Here is a 20,681-nt window from a genome sequence, read left to right as displayed (position 1 = left end):
ATTTAGATTTGTTTTCTCATAACATTCAGACTTAATTCACATATGTTTTATATTCCATACATACAAACCCCAAAACCAGTGAAGTTGGCACGTTGTGTAAATGGTAAATAAAAACAGAATACAATGATTTGCAAATCGTTTTCAACCTATATTCAATTGAATAGACTGCAAAGACAAGATATTTAATGTTCGAACTGAGAAACTTTGTTAGGCGCAAACATTTCAAATTGTTTTTGGAAACTGTGGACGTCGTGTCCTCTGGAACAAAGAGGAAAAGAATCATCCGGATTGTTATAGGCGCAAAGTTGAAAAGCCAGCATCTGTGATGGTATGGGGGTGTATTAGTGCCGAAGGCTTGGGTAACTTACACATCTGTGAAAGCACCATTAATGCTGAAAGGTACATACAGGTTTTGGAGCAACATATGTTGCCATCCAAGCAACGTTATCATGGACGCCCCTGCTTATTTCAGCAAGACAATACCAAGTCACGTGTTTCAACAAAGTGGCTTAATAGTAAAAGAGTGTGGGTACTAGTCTGGCCTGCCTGTAGTCCAGACCTGTCTCCCATTGAAAATGTGTGGTGCATTATGAAGCCTAAAATACCACAACGGAGACCCCGGACTGTTGAACAACTTAAGCTGTACATCAAGCAAGAATGGAAAATAATTCCACCTGAAAAGCTTCAAAAAATGGTCTCCTCAGTTCCCAACGTTTACTGAGTCTTGTTAAAAGGAAAGGCCATGTAACACAGTGGTAAAAATGCCCCTGTGCCAACTTTTTTGCAATGTGTTGCTGCCATTAAATTCAAAGTTAATGATTATTTGCAACAAATTAAAAAAAAAGTTTCTCAGTTCCAACATTAAGTATCTTGTCTTTGCAGTCTATTCAATTGAATATAAGTTGAAAAGGATTTGCAAATCAATGTATTCTGTTTTTATTTACCATTTACACAACGTGCCAACTTCACTGGTTTTGGGTTTTGTATTTCTCTTAAAAAGGAACTGTGATGCAACTTATTTACATTTCAAACCCTTCCTTGTGGTCTAGACCAGTGGTCCCCCAACCACCGGGCCTCACAAGAAAAAAAAAAAAAATATATATATATATATATATATATATATACTGTATATATTTTTTTTTAATTAAATCAACATAAAAACACAATATATACACTATATATCAATGTATATCAATACAGTCTTCAGGGATACAGTCCGTAAGCACACATGATTGTATTTCTTTATAAAAAAATAAAATAAAACAAAATCACCCCGATAATATCGGAATGCTTTATAATGTAATATCGAAAATTATCGGTATCAGTTTCAAAAAATACAATTTATGACTTTTTAAAACGCCGCTGTATGGAGTAGTACACTGACGTAGGGAGAAGTACAGAGCAGTTGCGTCTCCCAGTCATACTTGCCAACCCTCCCGATTTTCCCGGGAGACTCCCGAATTTCAGTGCCCCTCCCGAAAATCTCCCGGGGCAACCATTCTCCCGATTTTCATCCAGACAACAATATTGGGGGCGTGCCTTAAAGGCACTGCCGTTGCGTGCCGGCCCAATCACATATGGCTTTTCACACACACAAGTGAATGCCAAGCATACTTGGTCAACAGCCATACAGGTCACACTGAGGGTGGCCGTATAAACAACTTTAACACTGTTACAAATATGCGCCACACTGTGAACCCACACCAAACAAGAATGACAAACACATTTCGGGAGAACATCCGCACCGTAACACAACATAAACACAACAGAACAAATACCCAGAACCCCTTGCAGCACTAACTCTTCCGGGACGCTACAATATACACCCCCCGCTACCCCTACGCCCTCCCCCCCACCTCAACCCCGCCCCCCAACGCGCCCACCTCTACCTCCTCATGCTCTCTCAGGGAGAGCATGTCCCAAAATCCAAGCTGCTGTTTTGAGGCATGTTAAAAAAAATAATGCACTTTGTGACTTCAATAGTAAATATGGCATTGCCATGTTGGCATTTTTTTCCATAACTTGATTTGATTTATTTTGGAAAACCTTGTTACATTTAATGCATCCAGCAGGACATCACAACAAAATTAGGCATAATAATGTGTTAATTCCACGACTGTATATATCGGTATCGATTGATATCGGAATCGGTAATTAAGAGTTGGACAATATCGGAATATCAGATATTGGCAAAAAAGCCATTATTGGACATCTCTAGTTTGAATAGGTGAAAAGATGTGGGAATTGTGCAACTTGGAAAAATGTCCAATTCATTTCAATGGAAACTTCCTGGAAATTTGGGAATTTGGGGAAAAGCGGGGTTTATTGAAAACTATTAGGAGCATGAATGTCATAAATGAGCTGAATTGGTTGGTGTTTGAATCGTTTAAATCGGTCAATAAATGTTGAAGTAGTTTTTAATTGAAAAATGGTTTTATGGAAAACCAGGAATTTTTCAAGTTCTTAAACCAACTTGGTTTTTGTCCTGACTAACAGGAATGTTTTGACAGTGGAACGGTTGAAATGGGATGGAACATGTGAAAGGAGTCATCGCACTAAAAAAGGTTGGGAATAAGGTTAGACAAAAACAGAAATTCCTGGAAATTTGTTGAACGTGGAAAAATGCTTGCTTAAGTTTCCAGGATAAATTGAATGTGTTGGAATGTGTTGAAGGTGGAATGGTTTGAAAAATGTGGGAATTGTGGAAGTGTGAAATATTTATAATTCATTTCGAATGGGGAAAATGTCCCTAAAAATTGGGAATTCTAGGAACTCCTGGATTTTTTTTAATTATTGAAGAAGAGTACATAATTCCTGAACAGGCTGTATATTTTGAAGTTGGAACGGTTTTAATCGGATAAAAAATGTGGGGAGTTGTGGAACTTTGAAAAATGTCCTATCTATTTCAATAAGAATTCCATGGAAATTTGGGAATTTCAGGAAAAGCGGAAATTTTTGGGAAAATGCTAAAACATTTGAATCTTCTGAATGAGTTTAGTTGGTGTTAGAATTTTTCAAGTCGATCGAACATTTTTGAGGTAGTAACATTTTTAATTCAGAAATGGTATTACGGAATTTCGAGAAAACCAGGAATTTTTCTACTTCAAAAAACTATTTCGTTTTTGGTCTTGATTAAGAAGAATGGTAAAACGGTTGAAGTGGGTTGAAAATGTGGAAGGAGTAGGCAAACCGTTTGTAAATTGGTCGAAAATCGAGCAAGTTATGGTAATTTAATTAGTACATGTACCATTGACATCAATGTAATGATTGAGGCTAGCTGTCCGAGGTAAGATGGCTACCAATTATTCTCCAGTGTAGCAACGTTGTAGCCATCTTACCTCGGACATCTAGCCTCAAAATTACCATAACTTGCTCGATTTTCGACCAATTTACAAACGGTTTGCCTTGTTACAAATCTTATTACATGTAGATATGACATAGGATGCTGTACCTGTTGAAATTACCTCTTTCGCTTTAAAAAAAAAAGACTTAATTGTGCAACATAGTTGTGTAGGGTCAGTGTTAGTCAGTTCTCTGATTATTTTAAACTGTTTCAGAATACATTATTAAAAGCTATTTTTAACATTTTAAAAACAAAATTCAAAGATTATTTTATTAATTTTATGGCTGAATCAAAAGAAATTCCATAAATTAGAAAACAAATGTTCAAGAAGAAGTGAAAATATAAAATAATGTTATGGTTGGATGTTATTGCTGGTGGACCAGTTCTGGCTGAAATATGTGATTGTGGTGTTTGTTGTCTTATTATTTATTTGGGTCACATTTTGTATTACCCTGTTTATGTGGTATGAAATAACCTTCATCAGCGCGCAACATTTTTTTTATCCACTTCTACCTCCGTAAATCTTGATACATATTGACGATGACCCGCCCTGCTATACTTCTGATTGGCTCTGAGCATTTGTCAGCATTTTTCGCCTGACCAATCAGAAAGAAGGGGCTGTCTAAGCATACCCGCCCCCAAAGTGCCAAAAAGAAACATGAGAGCGCGAGGAGAGATGCCAGGAGTACACGGGTGGGGCTGTGGGCGGCCGCCTTGGGTTGGTTGGGGGGGCTGTCCCTCCCGTGGGTGGTTGGGCGGGGGGTTGCGCCCGTGGGGCTGGGGTCTTGCCGCTGTCGGGCGGGGGTCGGCTCGTGCCCCTCTGGCTCTGGGTGTCCGTGGGCTTCCTCCTTCCCCTGGGGCGCGGGGCGGGGTCTGCCCGGGGTCGCCCTGCGCTGCGGCTGTGCGGGCCTGCCTGGTGCCGGGTTGGGGGGACTGCTTGCCTCCCTTGTTGGGGCCCCGGCGGTGCTGCCCGACTGCCCTGCGGGAGTCCCCCTCCTGTGTTTTACTCTGCCCTTATTTTTTTTATTAATTTTATTTATTTATTTTAATTTGTTATATATGTATATATGTATGTATGTATGTATGTGTATGTGTATATGTGTATATGTGTATATGTATGTATGTATATATGTATGTATGTATGTATGTATGTATGTATGTATGTATGTATGTATGTGTATGTATGTGTATGTATGTATGTATATGTGTATATATATATATATGTATATATATATATATATATATATATATATATATATATATATATATATATATATATATATATATATATATATATTATTATTATTATTATTATTATTTTTTTTTTAATCTATTTAATATATTTAACTTATTCTGTTAAATTATATATGGGTACGCGTCTATGTGGGTGTGTGTACGTTTGTATATATGTATGGTGGAATCTGTGTGTATGTATGTAGGTACATATGTATGTGTCGCTGCCCCGGTGTGCATTGCTGATCGCGGCGCCGGGTCTGCTGAGGTGCCGTGGCATGCCGGCTGTGGGCGCAGGGCTGGGCCCTTATGGTTTTTTGCCGGATGGGATGCCTGGTGGGTGGTGGGCGGGGGGGGCCTGGACGTGCGGGAAGGGCTGCGGGGTTTGGTGGCGTTGGGCACTGTTGGCGACCAGGCCTCTTGTTTATTTTTATTTATTTTATTTTATTTAAAGGGTTTATTTTTATTTTATTTTATTTTTTTTTCTTTTCTTTCTATTTTTTTTTTTTTTTTTAAAGTGGCTTATTCATTGTGTTGTTCAAGGTAATATTATCTATGTGGCGGTGAAATAGCCATGATTTCAGCCTTTCAAACCTCTTCTTGGACCATCAGTTTTTGACCTCGGTGTTTGTCACATCCTGGTTACGGCCCTGCACAAGACCACAGCTCCTATTTTCTGACATTCCCACAGGAAATTAATTAGATTTCCTTCATCTGCCTGACACTTTATACACAACTCGCTGTACCAATTCTAACAACTGAGAGGGTGTGAAAAATACAATCTATTCAAGATGTGTCATTGACTCAGCTTATTTCGAAATAATAACATCCTTCTACGATGTGTCTTTCTCTGAATTGTTTAAATCAGTCATTCTTTTCCGAACACATGCATGCATTTGAGTTCCTAGTATGATGTTTATTTTTTATTACATGCAGCCTTCTAACAAATTTAAAAATGGTATCCAGATTAAAAAATGTATTTTATTTTTTGTGTAATGTTCTTATATTTTCAATGGAACATATACAATTTTGGTGTTTACTTGAGTCATATTGCAGTCTACATGTATCTCTTATGTGTGACTGCCATCATATTGCAGTCCACACGTATCTCGTATGTGTGACTGCCATCTACCGGTCACACTTATCATTTCACCATGTACCAAATGAAATAGCTTCGAGGTCCGTAAGCACAACTAGAATCATTCCGTACATTAGGCGCACCGGGTTATAAAGCACTTGCTCGAGTTTTGAGATAATGAAAGGATTTTAAGTACGCCTTATAGTCCGAAAAATACGATTTGTATAAAATGTACTTACTTACTTACTTACTTACTTACATGAAATTAAAAAATGGTTCTTGTAGCACTTGGACTCGTTTTTCTCTCATAAGCTCTCAACTTCTGACCCTGATTTCTCATTTCTCATGTTTCGACTTTTTCTTTCTGACTTTCTTCACATATATTTTTTATTGTTGACTTATTACGACTTGGATTATATTTTTAATTTGTAATATCGTTACTTTTTGGACTTTATTCTGGTTAAGGCACGACTATTCCACTCCACAATTTGGGCTGAATTCACATCACTTTTTATTCCTGATACGATTTAGTCTGGTAATATTGGCATATTATTTTTGTTACATCATGATTTTATTCTGGTAATGTTCGGACTTTATTCATGTACTGTTACGACGTACGCTACGTTCCCTACAGCGCTGAGCTGCCCCCCCAACAGCCACTACCATCCCTGCGCGGACCCCTGTCAGGAGACATGTTCCGGAAAGCCACCCTCCTGCGAGGGACCATGCACGGAGTCGTGCGTGTGTGACCCCGGCTACATTTTGAGTGGTGAACAATGCGTGAACAGGAGTTCCTGTGGCTGCCAACACACCAACGGCCAGTATTACCAGGTACTAACTACATTGCAGTATCACCAGGTACTAACTACATTGCAGTAATAACAGGTACTACGGACAGCCTAACCTCCTCCAACCTCCGAGGACAAAGCTACGAACAATGGGAGATCGGGCTTTTTGTTCCGCCGCTCCCAGTCTGTGGAACGCTCTCCCTGACCACTTGAGGGCACCACAGACTGTGGATGCTTTTAAAAAAGCCTCTTTTTTTTTAGATATATGCATACTAGTTATAGCTATTTGGCTGTTTTAATTTTAATTTTTATTTATTTTTTATTATCTTTGTATTTTTATTTTTTTAGTACACTGTAGCACTTTGAGATTGTTTACTCAATGTAAAGTGCTTTTTACAAATAAAATCTATTATTATTATTATTATTACTAACTACATTGCAGTATTACCAGGTACTAGCTACATTGCAGTATCACCAGGTACTAACTACATTGCAGTACTACCAGGTACTAACTACATTGCAGTATTACCAGGTACTAACTACTGCACTGCTACGCATACCTGGAGGAGTTTTTTTCAAGCATCGTTTAGACTTTTTTAGTCATAAGATTTAAATTGTTTTCCTCATAATACTCCAACTTTATCCATTTGATTCTTGACATTTCATGACATCTTTTGTCTCGTAATATAAAAACGTCCTGTTTGTGACATTAGGACTTTTTTCATGATAATATACGACTTCCTTCTCATAAAGTTGTCCTGGTAATAACACAGTTGGAGCCTATCCCAGGCAGGGTACACCCTGGACAATTTGCCACCTCATCGCAGTTATTACTCGTTATTTTCTTCTGACAACATGATGGATTATTTTGCATCATTACAACTTTTTTTCCTGCAACATCAGGACTTTTAGGGGGTTTGCACCTTTTTTCTTGTAACATTCCCACTATTTCTTGGCTTTATTGCACTTATTCCTCATATAATATTACACAAACCAGTGAAGTTGGCGCGTTGTGTAAATCGTAAAAACAGAATACAATGATTTGCAAATCCTTTTCAACTTATATTCAATTGATTACACTGCAAAGACAAGATACTGAGAAACTTTGTTATTTTTTGCAAATACTAGCTCATTTGGAATTTGAAGCTGTGGCAAAAAAGACTTGAGAAAGTTGCGGAATGCTCATCAAACACTTATTTGGAACATCCCACAGGCTAACAACAGGGAACAGGTGGGTGCCATGCTTGGGTATAAAAACAGCTTCCATTAAATGCTCAGTCATTCACAAACAGTTTAAGAACAACATTTCTCAAGGATATCACCACATGGGCTCAGGAACACATAAGAAAACCACTGTCAGTAACTACAGTTCGTCGCTACTTTTTTAAGTGCAAGTTAAAACTCTTCTATGCAAAGCCAAAGCCATTTATCAACATCACCCAGGATCGCCGCCGGCTTCGCTGGGCCCGTGCTCATCTAAGATGGACTGATGCTAAGTGGAAAAGTGTTCTGTGGTCTGACGAGTCCACATTTCAAAAAGTTTTTGGAAACTGTGGACGTCATGTCCTACGGAACAAAGAGGAAAAGAACCATCCGGACTGTTATAGGCACAAAGTTGAAAAGCCAGCATCTGTGATGGTATGGGGGTGTATTAGTGCCCAAGACATGGGTAACTTACACATCTGCGAAGGCACCATTAATGCTGAAAGGTACATACAGGTTTTGAAGCAACCTATGTTGCCATCCAAGCAACATTATCATGGACGCCCCTGCTTATTTCAGCAAGACAATGCCAAGCCACGTGTTACAACAGCGTAGCTTCATAGTAAAAGAGTGCGGGTACTCGACTGCCCTGCCTGTAGTCCAGACCTGTCTCCCTATGAAAAGGTGTGGCGCATTATAAAGCGTAAAATACAACAACAGAGACCCTGTACTATTGAACAACTTAAGCTGTACATCAAGCAAGAATGGGAAAGAATTCCAACTGAAAAGCTTCAAAAATTGGTCTCCTCAGTTCCCAAATGTTTACTGTGTTGTTAAAAATGGTAACAATGCCCATGTGCCAACTTTTTTTGCAACGTGTTGCTGCCATTAAATTAACATTAAATATCTTGTCTTTGCAGTCTATTCAATTGAATATTTGTTGAAAAGGATTTGCAAATCATTGTATTCTGTTTCATTTGTTCTGGGTTTTACAATATTACTCTTGACTTCTTTTTTGTAATATTACCGCTTTTCTGTCATCGTACTGGTATTACGAGCTACGAGTTTAACGCAACTTTGAGCTATTTCAGTATTCAATCGTACTCTTTTATTGATTGTATGTTCTGCGTGTTAGCCTGGAGAGGAGTTCTACGATAAAGACTGCGAGCAAAAGTGCCGATGCGACGCCCCTTCTGTTAGCTGTAAGCCATCTCAGTGCCCCCCCATGCACCAGTGTTTGCTTCTAGAAGGACACCTGGGCTGCTACCCTACCAGTAAGTGACTCCTGACACTAACACTACTACAGTATCACGCTAGTAACTGAATACTTTCAGGCTCTAAGGACTGCATTGTCTACGGAGATCCACACTACAACACTTTTGACAAGAAGTTCTACAGTTTTATGGGCACGTGTACCTACACGCTGGCCAGAACCTGCCGGAACAACACAGGTAAGCGCTACTTCACTGCAAAGAGAGCAATATGTACAGGTAAGTATGAGTTGCTAAGACCATCACATTTCAGCTGTCAAACTTCCTCACAGTTACATTTTTCGAAGAAAAAAATACAACAAAAACACTATCGGCTAGCTTATGTTACCATTAGTGGTTTAGCAGAATATATTTGTTGGACAATTGTCTATATTTGTCACTATTACTATGTTTATGTAATATCACTCACCAAAACCTACGCGCACAGAGCGTCACGTACAAAAACAGTACAAGAGAAGCAACAAAAAATCATGTTGTTGTTAGGATAGAATATTCAATGGCAGCTAACGCTAGCTATCCAAATTGCTATTAGCTAACAGCCATAAGAGGGCGGGTAATACTGTGTAAAATACATTGGAAAAATAGCGCCCCCTAGGCATCTGTGTAGATCAGTGATGTCAAACGTACGGCCCGCGGGCCGGATCAGGCCCACAAACAGGTTTTATCCGGCCCGCGTGATGAGTTGGCCAAGTATAGAAATTAGCTGCTTTTGTTTTTTAACAAAATAAACTGCTGTTCTAAATGTGTCCACTGGATGTCACAATAGCAATTCTGTGAGGCAAGGAAACTGTTTATACCGGGGCCAAGCAAGATGTACACAGTAAAGGGGGACTGTGGCTCCTCCTCCTCCTCGACCCACATGAAACTTCAAGCCTGCCGTTTTATTTCTTCTGCTTCAAACACGTCGTCATTTGGCACCCTCGTTGCCCCAAAATGTCTGTCAAACACGAGAAAAGTTAACTTTAACCCTTTTTAATAGTTTTTACCTCTGTTACTTATGGTTTGTTGAGTTAGCTCAGGATTGATACGTGGACATGACAAAGGAGGTATTTGATACCTAGAAGAGTTTACATGTTGTGTTTTTGTTCAATCCCAGAAAGACTGACTTGAGTTTAATCCTGGCTTTGTAGATACACTGAGACAAAGTCCAAGCTCATTGTGTTTTTTAAACTGCACCAATTTTCTCATAATTTTCAACAAAAAAGACAATTATTTGTGATTTGTACGTTTTCAGAATGTGCTTGTTCTATTTTTGGTAGGGATGTCCGATAATATCGGACTGCCGATATTATCGGCCGATAAATGCTTTAAAATGTAATATTGGAAATTATCGTATCGGTTTCAAAATTATCGGTATCGGTTTCAAAAAGTAAAATGTATGACTTTTTAAAACGCCGCTGTGTACACGGACGTAGGGAGAAGTACAGAGCGCCAATAAACCTTAAAGGCACCGCCTTTGCGTGCCGGCCCAATCACATAATATCTACGACTTTTCACACCCACAAGTGAATGCAAGCATACTTGGTCAATAGCCATACAGGTCACACTGAGGGTGGCCGTATAAACAACTTTAACACTGTTACAAATATGCGCCACACTGTGAACCCACACCAAACAAGAATGACAAACACATTTCGGGAGAACATCCGCACCGTAACACAACATAAACACAACAGAACAAATACCCAGAACCCCTTGCAGCACTAACTCTTCCGGGACGCTACAATATACACCCCCCACTACCCCTCCAATATCGGAATATCGGATATCGGCAAAAAAGCCATTATTGGACATCTAAAACTTTTGGCCAAAGTAAAACAAAGAAAACAACCTGAAGTTGCCTTTATTTTTAAGTCATTATGCCATGATTTTTACCATTCCGGCTCACTTGGGAATAGATTTTCCTCCATGCAGCCCCTGAGCTAAAATGAGTTAACGACGTGGTGCCCAAAACGTTTCCTACCGAGGGCGGATACTGAGAAGTTGAAGTATGCGGGGGCCATTTTGATATTTTTTTAGTTTGTCAAAAAATTTTTTAAAAATGCTAAAAACGTTATGTATATTTAAAAACCAAACTTAGTGACAGATTTATGTTGTAGGTGACAAAGTGTATTATTATTGGTCATTGCAGGGAGGTTCAAAGTGCAGCCCCGGGGGCCATTTGTGGCCCGCAGCTCTGGTTTTGTTGGCCCGTGGGGAAAAAAGGAAAACTGTAGGAATAACGGGCAAAAAGACATCATGTAAATGTGAAAAAGCGAACAATTCGATAGTATGAGCTCATGGTATTAATCACAACAACTTGCATTACATCATGAGAAAGAAAAACATTAAAAAAATTCTGCAAGTAAAATCAAATTTTCATCCAAATATTGGTTGTTTTTTTTTGTGTGACTAATTTAAGTAATGTAAACAAGTTATGATTTGGGATTGATCATGATTAATCTAAATTCAAAAATGTGAATAAAATGATTAAAAAAAATACTCCTTTGACAGCGCAAATGTATTTTTTAATATTACAACAACGTCCTTTCTCTTAGTTACGACTTTATTCTTTTTTTATTTTTAACATATACGTTTTTACACTACCAATTGTATTTAGTGGTATCTATACTTTATTCTTGACTTTGCAGCTCTCACTAAGATTTTCTTTTCTCATAACATTGAGATTCCCAAATTATACTAATATTCTCGCTTTGTTTTTCTGTCTCTAAATTTTGACTATTTTGTAGTGTGACGACTTTATTCTAATAGCATTTTCGTCCTGTGAAATGGTTACTTTATACTTTTATTATTAGGATTTATTTCCAAAATGTTTACAACCTTTTCCTTGTAAGACTTTTTTTTCCTGTAGCATGACACATTTATTGTTTTACTATCAGGAGTTTATGTGTTCTGGTAATATTATGTCGGTTGTTTTTTTTTGTTACAACCTCTCTTCTTCGTTTCCGCCCCGAATCGTTTTTGGTCAGTGGTTTGCAAAAGGCTTAGAGCAGGGGTGTCAAACGTACGGCCCGAGGGCCGGATCAGGCCCGCGAACAGGTTTTATCCGGCCCGCGGGATGTGTTTGCTAAGTATAAAAATTAACCTGAAATTTTTGAATGAAAGAAACAGCTGTTCTAAATGTGTCCACTGGATGTCGCAATAGCAATTCTTTGTATCTCTGTAGATGATGCTACATATGTACAAAATAAACCACATGATGTTAGTACATCAGCCGAGGCAAATGATCAAACTACATAAATAACGTACTGTAATTTGATTTTGATATCATGTTTTTATCTTGATAGATTGAAAATTAACACCAATGAGTTGACTGATGAACATTATCACATAATTTATTCAGAAAATATAAATAATGACAAATCAATCAATGTATCCTTATATAGCCCTAAATCACAAGTGTCTCAAAGGACTGCACGAGCCACAACGACATCCTCGGCTCAGATCCCACATCAGGGCAAGAAAAAACTCAACCCAATGGGATGACAATGAGATGACAATGAGAAACCTTGGAGGGGACCGCAGATGTGGGACCCCCGGGCGACTGGTATATCGGATGTCGAGTGGATCTAGCATAATAGTGTGAGAGTCCAGTCCATAGTGGATCTCACATAATAGTGTGAGAGTCCAGTCCATAGTCGGGCCAGCAGGAGATCATCTTGAGTGGAGACATGTCAGCAGCGCAGAAACGTCCCCAACTGATGCACAGATGAGTGGTCCACCCTGGGCCCTGACTTTGGACAGCTAGCGCGTCATCTGTGGTCACCAAATCTGTGTCCCCCCTCTCCACGAAGGAGAGGGGGGGGCACAGATTAATAAGAAATGGCAGATCAACTGGTCTAAAAGGGGGTCTATTTAAAGGCTACAGCAGGGGTCGGGAACCTTTTTGGCTGAGAGAGCCATGAAAGCCAAATATTTTTAAAATGTATTTCCGTGAGAGCCATATAATATTCTTTAACACAGAGTACAACTAAATGCGTGCATTTTTAAGTAAGACCAACATTTTTAGAGTATAATAAGTCTCTTTTTGTTTTTAATAACATTGTTATTCTGAAGGTAACCAATAATGAATAAAATACTTCTTACCATTAATGCAACTTCTGGTGCTGTATGGTTTTGCTGATGGCTTTGTAGTCTGGTTGATACGTGGTTATTTTTAACACTGTGATTACCAGCGGAATTATTCATTACTTATCGTGTTAAGCAATGTCAGCTAGGATTTATCTGAGAGCCAGATGCAGTCTTCAAAAGAGCCACAGGTTCCCTACCCCTGGGCAAGAGTATACAAATGAGTTTTAAGATGGGACTTAAATGCTTCTACTGAGGTAGCATCTCAAACTGTTACCGGTAGGGCATTCCAGAGTACTGGAGACCGAATAGAAAACGCTCGATAGCCCGCAGACTTTTTTTGGGCTCTGGAATTACTAATAAGCTGGAGTTCTTTGAATGCAGATTTCTTGCCAGGACATATGGTACAATACAATCTGCAAGATAGGATGGAGCTAGACCGTGTAGTATTTTATACGTAAGTAGTAAAACCTTAAAGTCATATCTTAAGTGCACAGGAAGCCAGTACATGTGAAAGAAAGAATACTATTAACCGCAACCCAACAACATTATGATTTGTACAATTTCACAATGTGCTTGTTCTATTTTTAAACAAAGAAAACAATCTGAAGTTGTCTTTATTTGTAAGTTATCGTGCCGTGATTTTACCAGTCCGGCCCACTTGGAAGTAGATTTTTCTCCATGTGGCCCCCCATCTAAAAGGAGTTTGACACCCCTGCCTTAGACTTTGGTATGTTCCGCATCAGGTTCTCTTTTAAGGCCTATGCAAACGTTAGCTTCACATATGAAATGTTTGTTCTGCCGTTAAGTCTAATGTTATTGAAATACAATGCATGGTACGTATTATTTGACTAATGATTGTAAAAATGCTATAAATTAGCATTTTTCAGCATGATAGAATTGAATGTGCTGTTGTGTCACACGGCAGGTCCGTGGTTCTCGGTGGAGGGCAAGAATGAGGAACGAGGAGTGTCAGGAGTGTCGTACCTGAGAAAACTCTACATCACTGTGGACGGAATAACACTTACTTTGATGAAAGCCAGGAGGACTCTGGTTAGTTGAACTCTATGATATGCATTTATATTTACGACTTTATTTGGGTACATTTTTGTTTTTTACTTTTTCTTCTCAAAATATTCGGACTCAAATCTTGTCAGTTTTTTCTTACAACTTGATTTTTGTACTGTAACAATTTCATTCCGGTAATATGACTATTGGTGTGATGCTCGGACTTTAACATGTTCTTGATGTAATTTTAAGCTTGTGATCATATTACTATTTCTTTACGTTTTCATGGTAATAATAATAATATATACATTTCTGGATATTGTCTCCTAATAGGTGAACGGGCGACGTGTAGCGCTACCTAATTCGCCATCTCCTAAGATGACGGTCAGCCTAGCTGGTCAGTACGTCACCGTGCAGACGTCCTTTGGTCTTCGAGTACGCTGGGATGGAAAGCATCACGCCCAAATCTCTGTCCCCAGGTCGGTATAGAAACACCACCTTTTCACCATTTCACATGAACAAAAAACATGCACCTCGAGAGGGCCAAGGAAGACTCTGATTCCAGAGAGGAAAAAGCTTGGGCTTGAAAGTCATAGTTGGAATGAAAATGTGACAGAACTGACGAGGGAATGGTCATGGTGCGCTTACACTGAGGGTAGACAAGCTGAAGGAAGGTCCCAAGGACTTGCAGAAAGGCTTCCACACTGCCAATGAGAACTCTGGCCCTCTATTGGAGGCCACTTCATGAAGACAAAACACGTGGAGAAGTAGTCAGCCATCTTGTCTTTGAGGAAGCATGTGGGACCAGGGAAGGGATGGCAAGCGCGTTCCTTCGGGCGATTCTTAGCATTAACGTGTCCTTCTCGTACTATTACGACTTAATTGGTGTAAAATTACAGAGCCCTTATCATTCTACTACGATTTAAGTGTTAAAACATTACATTCAGTGAATCGATCGCAACTGGACTTTTCGATTGTCTGAGAAGCCGTTTCATCTGTCATCTGGACAGAATGACCCGCAGCACCAATTAAAGCATATCTCTACGTGGTACTATCAAAAATCTAAATAACTCAAATAAAAACATATTCGATGTAAAAAAATAAAGAAATCAAAACCCATCAGAAGCCGTAAACTCATAGTTGGTTGATTCGATTGGATGTGGCGGACAAACCTTTCACCCACTGGGACAGGTTAGCGAGCTCAGGGGTAGGCCGACCTTGTCTCCGGAGATCAAGCCTTTCTTCAAATGTCCTTCTTGAAAATGACCTTTCAAGTCTATATCTGCAACCTAATCAATGTTTTGCTCTCCTTTGGCCATGCGGGTTAAAAACACGAGTGGATATCAGATTTTTCTGTTAGCCGGGTGTGGCTCGGTTGATCTGCCTCGCACTGCCTGCGCTTGCAACTCACCACTTGTGATTGATACTTACTTGTGAGTCACAAGTGAGTATCCAATCACAGGAGCCATATTTGTCACGTTCAACAGGTGGCATAATAGCAAGGCCTACTGTCAACAACTTTTGATCTGATAGGCTATTACAACTGGCTATCAAATGTATTTGCCCCGTCGACCTACACTGAACAGACTGCCGCATTGTTGATTCAGAAGGGCCTCTCGCAGACTTCATACAGCGCTGATTTATTTTACGACACACCACTGCCTGAAACCAAATGTGGCTGTGCCATGTGAGTTATTTGTTAGAGGCTCCAATATGGAGGCCCCTGTCGTCTCCAATGTGAACATCACAGTCCAAAAAGGCAATTTACAGTCTTTGAAATCCTCATGCGTAAACTAAATGTTTTTGTCCACTGATGATAACCCATTTGTCATCTACACATCTGTTCCAATGACTTGGTCCTGTCCCCTTAGAGGAACTACGCTAAACCCACACACACTGATCAATACCTACTGACCAATCTGAGCCTTATCAGAACCCTACAATGCAGAACTGGTCATGTTCCCAGTAGCCCACAGGCCAAAGGGAAAGAGCTTAGAGTGGCCCTGAAGACATGTGGTTAACCCAGCTGGTTTGTAAAAAGTGTATGTACTCTACTTCCGGAAATGATAAGAATCAGGTGGACGACGAAGACAAAGGGACAGATGCAATAACCTTGTAATCCATATGCATCAGTTTTACCTACACCCCAACCCAAGAAAAACAATTTTGTGGAAACTGTCCAGTTCAATGATTCATGAATTAGGGAAACTAAGCAACCACTGAGCAGACGCAAACTCTTCTACTTACATCCCAAAGAGCTACAGCACGCGTCTTAGGACAAACATTTACATATTCTGGACTTACCAACATACCTACAGGAACTTCTCACTCCCCAAACATCTGCCCGCCCCTCAGCCTCAAATATTCCAACAGCATGCTCCTCCAGGTTACTCCCACCAGGATCTGTACCATAGAAAAGCACGGCTCTGGAACTCGCTCCCTGTCCAGCTGAGAATAACACAGATTCTGGAATCTTTTAAATCTCATGTCTGCCGATGCATCTTAGTCTTGGTATTTTTAATGGCTAAACCTTGATAGTTTTGAATCATGTTTTTACTGTAGAATTTTAAGATTAATTTGAATGAAACGTGCTCCTCAGATTTTCAATAATTTAGCCTCTAATGAAGAACTAAGAAGACACAGAGACCTTTGGGTTCAGGTACGCCCTTGATCGTTTACAGCTGAAGGGTTTACTTACAAGGGAGATTTCATCCAAACAATTGTTGTGCTGGCAGACAGCTTGCGTCATTGCATCTTGAACGGCTGTCATTTTACATCACATGTTTAGTCCTTATTTTACTCGCCATGTGTGAATAACAGCTGGATGTGTTTGCTAGTTCGTACTATGACCAGATGTGCGGACTTTGCGGCGACTTTGACGGAAATCCCGACAACGACTTCACCAAACCAGACGGCGCTCTGGTGGCCAATGTCAACGATTTCTGCAACAGCTGGCAGACGGAAAAAGATGAGGATGACTCGTGAGTTCTTTTGCGAATTTCCCCATTTATAATGTTATAGTACAGTATAAGCTTTTGGAATTTGAACTTCAAAAACAAAAGTTGTTTTGCCTTTGACATGGCACAAATGTTTCAATAATTTGAATACATTTCAAAATGTGTTTTGTTTTCATTTCATTTTCCTTTGCATGATTAGGTGTTCGCCGGGCACCAAACCCGATCCAGACTGCAATCCCGAACTTCAGGCTGAGGTGGTGAAACCGGAAAAATGCGGCAAAATCAATGATACTGCTGGACCTTTCCGGTAAGTCTTCAACTAAATACATATGATAGACTAATAAAGTGTTAATGACGCTATCCTCGGCACCTCACCTAGGCAAGGTCGGCGAAATAATCATCAACTGTACAACTCCAGAGGTTTTATTGTGTTTAGCCTTCTTATCTGGATGGGTGGATTAACTTGTGGGGTATTTACACAAAAAAAACCCATAAAGATTATCCTTGTATATCTCGATGTAAGATTACAGTTATTGTTATTATTGCTTGTTCTTGAACACATGTTGGACTCTGGACTACAGTAAGACACCATTACAAACAAACTTCTGGTGACGACGTGGCTCGGGTGGTAGAGCGGCCGTGCCAGCAACTGGAGGGTTCCTGGTTCGATCCCCAGCTTTCTGCCATCCTAGTCACGTCCGTTGTGTCTTTGGGCAAGACACTTCATCATTGCTCCTGATGGGTGGTGGTTAGGGCCTTGCATGGCAGCTGCCGCCATCAGTGTGTGAATGGGTGAATGTGGAAGTAGTGTCAAGGCGCTTTGAGTACCTTGAAGGTAGAAAAGCTATACAAGCCATTTATCATTTAATCCATTACGTATATCCCCCGGCTCTATTTTTAAATATTTTTGGATGTTTTCAGGGAGTGCCTCAACGTGGTGAATCCCAGCCCGTTCTTCCAGAGCTGCGTGTACGACATGTGTCAGTTTGAAGGTCAACAGCAGGTCCTGTGTGACCAATTGCAAGCATACACTGACGCCTGTCACAGCGCCGGAGTCAAAGTCCACCAGTGGAGGTCGCCACAATTCTGCCGTAAGTCCTCATCATATTGTTTTATGATATATTGGCAAATATCATGTCGTATTATTTATTTTGTTCAGCATTTTCAGTGAAATGACGAAAATAGCTCAAATCCTAGCATGTTAATAGTTAGCACGCTAACACTTATGGCACAGAGTATAGTAGAGATGCGCGGATAGGCAATTATTTCATCCGCAACCGCATCACAAAAGTCATCAACCATCCGCATCCACCCGAACTAACATTTAATCAAAACCGCACCCGCCCGTTGTTATATATCTAATATAGACGATGCAAGGCATTAGTGAGGTTATAAAGCTTTTGCCTGTTAAAGAAAGGAGACTGATCCAATGCAGCAGAGACATTCAATGCGTGCCACGCTGTCACGGCCCAGACGCACACCAGTGCGCAATCATCTGGGAGCCGCGCTGAGCGCACCTCCAAGCGCGTGGAGGTGCGATGTCCCTCTCATCCGCGGCGGCTCCACCCGGGCTCGCGCCCGGGGCTTCAGTGCGCACCGCGGCGGCCATCCTACTCGTCGCGGCCTAGCCCTCGCGGCTCTCGCTGCCGGCGACGGCCGGGTATGGGCCCGACGCTCCAGCGCCATCCATTTTCAGGGCTAGTTGATTCGGCAGGTGGGTTGTTACACACTCCTTAGCGGGTTCCGACTTCCATGGCCACCGTCCTGCTGTCTATATCAACCAACACCTTTTCTGGGGTCTGATGAGCGTCGGCATCGGGCGCCTTAACCCGGCGTTCGGTTCATCCCTCAGCGCCAGTTCTGCTTACCAAAAGTGGCCCACTCGGCTCACCAGGGTGAGCCCCACCCCTTTCGTGAGCGCACTGCGCGCGGAGTGACCCCTGTTACGCGCCCCCGGCAACGGGGGTGGCGGGCAGGTAAGCTGCGCGGGCAGGTAAGCTGCGCGGGCGGAGCGCGCGGAGTGACCCCTGTTACGAGCCCCCGGCCACGGGGGTGGCGGGAAGGTAAGCTGCTTACCTGCTGCGCGTGACGCCGGCCTCGGCGAAGGCGGACGAGGCGGGGTGTCGGTGCGGTGGGCGCGGTGGTGACCCTGGACGTGCGTCGGGCCCTTCTCGCGGATCACCTCAGCTACGGCTCCCGCAGGTGCCTGCTCGTTTTTCGTATGTGGGTAACAACATTTAACTATGTATATATATTTCCGAATTGGTTTAACTGCCACCCGCCTGAATCTATTTAAAATCTAATTTTTTTTTATTTCAACCGCCCGACCCGACCCGCGGATAAAATCTATTTTTTTTTTATTTCAACCGCCCGACCCGCGGATAATCCGCGGACTACGCGGTTGTGTCCGCAAACCGCGCATCTCTAGAGTATAGATATAACTAGATATGCCACATCCCCTGTGGCGGGCTTATACTAGTAAGGACATTCCATTGTTGCATATGTCACAGAAACAAAGACAAGAATGCGGGCACATTGTGCCGCATACTGTTGCAAAATATGCCGTACAGTTGAAGCGATGACTTTGTTGATAATAGGATTTCCCCCCAAAAAATTAAATGTGTATTAATGACGCATTGTCTTACGTTATCATTAAAGCAACCCGCATGTTGAGAAATTGAGAAATAAGCAAGTTGTGTTTCTTTCCAAAATACAATGTATTGTATTGCATTGCTTTTAATTGGGAAGTGGCCCCCGCTAATATGGTCGCCACTTAGGTACGTCGCTAACATTGTCTGATACAACTTGATGACCTATCTCGCTACATCTATGGTACCAAGCACCTACACTGCTACCACGTTACCAGCAAGCAAGGATGCAGGCGCTACCTCTGGCCGGACATTTGAAACACTCTTGGTAGGTTTTTTTGGGTGACCTTTCGTATGTAAATATGCTTCATTTAAATGAAGATATTATAACAAAACAAAATCATTGACAGTAGATTGTTACATTTTATACCTCCCATAAAATGACACAAAAAATAAACGCGAATAATGCATGCACCCATAACCACTTACACAGAAAATATTATTCTCACAATTAATAAAAAAACATTTTGAATTCAGGTTTACACATTTAGGATCAATTACATAAAGTATTATCATATACAGTAACATGCAGTTACACAAGGTCACATCTTATCAGAACACCTTCTTCAGCATCTTTTTCCCAACTGCTGATAACGGCAATAAACCTTTTTCTATTTTAGTTTCCAAAAGACAAATATTTACAATTTAGAACAGATTTGGAATCAAGGACCTGTCCTCAAGGCAGTTTTTTTCCGATTTTTAAGTGTTACGTTGCCATTGTTACTTTACCAAATGCACTGTATTTAGCACAATTCGTTGCATTGAGACGCGTCCAGCATGTGGTGGCAAAAACTGTTATAATGTGAATATTGACCATTTTCAGTGTACCTAATGTTGTGGCCCATTTGTTGTATCTTTTTCGCAGAGGTTTTTTTTTTTTTTGCAAGCAGGCTCGTAATATTATTAACTGCATCTCCTAGTATTGATATTCTGTCCCCTGTGTACGTGGCTGCATGACGTGACAGATCACACTGGTCCTTGGCGTTGAAAAGTGAACTCAGATGTCCTTCAGAAGGCTGTTCACTGTGAGTCTTTGTCACATAGTTTACAAGCCACAAGACTCTTCATTTTGTTAAACTGAAAG

At 40.8% G+C, this 20,681-nt stretch overlaps 1 protein-coding gene across 2 annotated transcripts in view; it reads left to right on the top strand.

The window, feature by feature from the left end:
* Positions 1 to 20,681, top strand: part of zanl (zonadhesin, like) — a 161,317-nt gene that overhangs the window by 64,858 nt on the left and 75,778 nt on the right. For both annotated transcript variants that reach the window (XM_061961199.2, XM_061961198.2), the window contains exons 58-65: positions 6,289 to 6,485; positions 8,781 to 8,919; positions 8,980 to 9,096; positions 13,913 to 14,037; positions 14,326 to 14,471; positions 16,830 to 16,973; positions 17,149 to 17,256; positions 17,871 to 18,040. In XM_061961199.2, the coding sequence (XP_061817183.2) occupies positions 6,289 to 6,485; positions 8,781 to 8,919; positions 8,980 to 9,096; positions 13,913 to 14,037; positions 14,326 to 14,471; positions 16,830 to 16,973; positions 17,149 to 17,256; positions 17,871 to 18,040 (1,146 nt within the window). The remainder of the gene's footprint in view (positions 1 to 6,288; positions 6,486 to 8,780; positions 8,920 to 8,979; positions 9,097 to 13,912; positions 14,038 to 14,325; positions 14,472 to 16,829; positions 16,974 to 17,148; positions 17,257 to 17,870; positions 18,041 to 20,681) is intronic.

The sequence above is a fragment of the Nerophis lumbriciformis genome, linkage group LG05 (assembly GCF_033978685.3).
Source record: "Nerophis lumbriciformis linkage group LG05, RoL_Nlum_v2.1, whole genome shotgun sequence".
Taxonomy (NCBI): domain Eukaryota; kingdom Metazoa; phylum Chordata; class Actinopteri; order Syngnathiformes; family Syngnathidae; genus Nerophis; species Nerophis lumbriciformis.
This window is presented reverse-complemented; position numbering and strand designations above follow the sequence as displayed.